Below are 2561 nucleotides of genomic sequence, written 5' to 3' on the forward strand. Positions count from 1 at the left end.
TTTTTTTTTTTTTTTTTTCTTTTCTTTTCTTTTCTGCAGAGCCAGGGATTGAACTCAAGCCCTTGAGTTTGCCAGGTAAGCACTTATTCAACTGAGCTATCTCCCCAGCCCCTACGACATTAAATTATGGACTAAAATAACTGAATTCTAACCAGTGACTAGCAGTTGCATAGAGGAATCCACTTTCCCTCTTTGAGACTTAGTTACCTGCCCCAACACTTATGGAAGCTAACCTAAATATAAATTCCCATTATTTCATGAAAAACATTTTTTCTGTCAACATCATTTTCATAAAAATGATACTCACTCTGAGTCTAACGCATCCTCTGCGAGAGCCTCTCATCATTTTGTCCTTGGACTAAAAGAAAAGCAGAACATTAATGAATACAAAATCAACAGACTGATTGACTTTTTAGTAAATATCTAGGGATGAAAAACCAAGATTTACAGTATTACCCATTGCTTCTGCCAACTCCCCTTCCCAAAAGAAATCATTTATTAATAGGGGAGTTACCAGGTTTTACATAATACAGCTTACAGCCTATACAAATTAACCTGACCAGAGCACTTTATATATACCTTTACTACAACAGCTGTTACACTATAATTTTTACTCGGCCTTCATGTCCCTTAATTCCTACCCATTTTTTTTCCTATCTGGTTAAGACAGCTGAATCAGTGCTTAAGAATCACTCCCAGATGACCTCAACAAAACCAAATATTTTAAAATACTGTTCTAGCTCTCTCTACCTATTTGCAATTCTCCAAATGGGTAACATTTTTGGCCTCTGTGACTTCTTATCCAGTGTCCCTCCACCTGGAATGGCCCTGACCCAGATTTTCTGCCGATGGTACTTGCCCTCAGCAAGCACCTCAGCTCTGCCCGCTTCCAACAGCCAGCTTTCTTGTGGGAGGGTCCAGATAGAAAGGGTATGGGCCAGGCATGGTGACCACAAAGTCAAGGCTAGTCTGGGCTACTCAGTGAGACCTGGTCAGGGGAGGGGAGGAGGGGAAAGGGAAGGGAGAAGAGTTGAGTTTAAAAAAAAAAAAAAAAATACAGTAATTTTAAAAATGCAATCTTTATTCAAGAGTTAACAGAAAACTGCTAAAGACTGGGGAAGGGGCAAAAATATCCTTAAGATCTGTTTTAGAAAAATAACAGGGCTGGGAAGACAACTAAGCGGCATAAGTGCCTGCCTGGCAAGCACAAGGTCGCGAGTTCAATCCTCGGTACAAAAAAATAAAATAAAATAACAGTTAAATACAAAGAGCTTGAGAAGATGATAATGGCAACCTTAATGTTAACAGCAGCAACAACAGATTCACTAAATGATGCCTTCTACATGACAGGCACTTCAAACACAATAAACCTTATAAGACCTTGCATAGAAAGAATTACATACATATTATAAATGAAACTAACAGTAAGAAACCACATAAATTACCAATTACACATTGTATGACTGCTTTGCAAATAACTGTCCCAGACTGTGTATCTACTGTAACATATTCAAATTTTCCTCTTCCACCATGGCACAAGGTCCACTCAGGTCTCATGTGGAGTTGAAGGGGAGTTAGCATGACCACGCCTCCCAGATCCAGAAGGGAGAATGGGGTGGCTACCTGATCAAGTAGGCTAATCACTGGGCCTCCTACCACCAAAGCAAGACTGAGTCTCTTCCCAGGGAATCCCAGGAAGCTCTTGGCCCCTTCTTGGGACTACAAGAAGAGCTCCCTCTCTATCTGCTCTTGAAGCTGGAAGACATGGGTGCCGTATCAATGCGATCAATGTGAAGAAGGCAACAAGTAATGCCCACATCGAGAAAGATGCAAAGAGGTGAGGAGTGAAGTCCTAGCTTCAGGTCATCTCTAGCTACACCTGATCTAAAGCTAGCCTGCGTGAGCCGCTGCCATTCACTAAATATTGCTAGATTCTATTCTGAGGAATCATAGTACTGACAACGAGAGAAAGGACCTCACCCAGCAATAGTCCTACCAAGTGTTATCTTGAGAATGTTCTGAAACCAGCTACGGTCCTATTACTTGCATGAGGTCCCCCTCTCTGCCTAGCACTTCAAGAAAAGATCACCCTGAAATGAATGCTCCCATCTTCTCAGCCATGTGAGAAAACCGGATCCATCATGAAGTACAAAAACGCAGCACTGATGGTTCCACTTCTGAGGAGCTTCAAGACTGCCAAAGACTGTTTTCTCATATCATTCTCATGATGTGACTCTTCTTACATCAAGTTATTTCATTAAAAAATTATCTCTAATAATCTGTATGCAAATCAGCTGCTGCAGTTTGACTGTGTCCTCCAAAAAACTTGTGCTAGAAACTTAATCCCAGCAGGATGTAGTGACTCACGGCTGTAATCCCAGCAGCCAGGAGGCTTGTGATAGGAAGATCACTGTGAATTCGAGACTAACCTGGGCTACCAAGTTCAAGGCCAGCCTGACCTGCATAGTGAAACTCTATTTTGAAAAGACCAAAAAAAAAGGGCCAGGGATATAGCTCAGCAGCATAAATGCCTGCCTAGCAAGTGCAAGGTGTCCCCCCCC

The 2561-nt window shown here is 41.8% G+C and overlaps 1 protein-coding gene across 6 annotated transcripts in view; it reads right to left on the bottom strand.

Annotated features, from left to right (window-relative positions):
* The window catches only part of Osbpl9 (oxysterol binding protein like 9), a 160555-nt gene that overhangs the window by 117814 nt on the left and 40180 nt on the right, over positions 1-2561 (bottom strand). For all 6 annotated transcript variants that reach the window (XM_004639129.2, XM_004639128.2, XM_004639127.3 and 3 more), the window contains exon 2: positions 308-358. In XM_004639129.2, the coding sequence (XP_004639186.1) occupies positions 308-358 (51 nt within the window). The remainder of the gene's footprint in view (positions 1-307; positions 359-2561) is intronic.

The sequence above is a fragment of the Octodon degus genome, unplaced genomic scaffold (assembly GCF_000260255.1).
Source record: "Octodon degus isolate 3935 unplaced genomic scaffold, OctDeg1.0 scaffold00107, whole genome shotgun sequence".
Lineage (NCBI taxonomy): Eukaryota > Metazoa > Chordata > Mammalia > Rodentia > Octodontidae > Octodon > Octodon degus.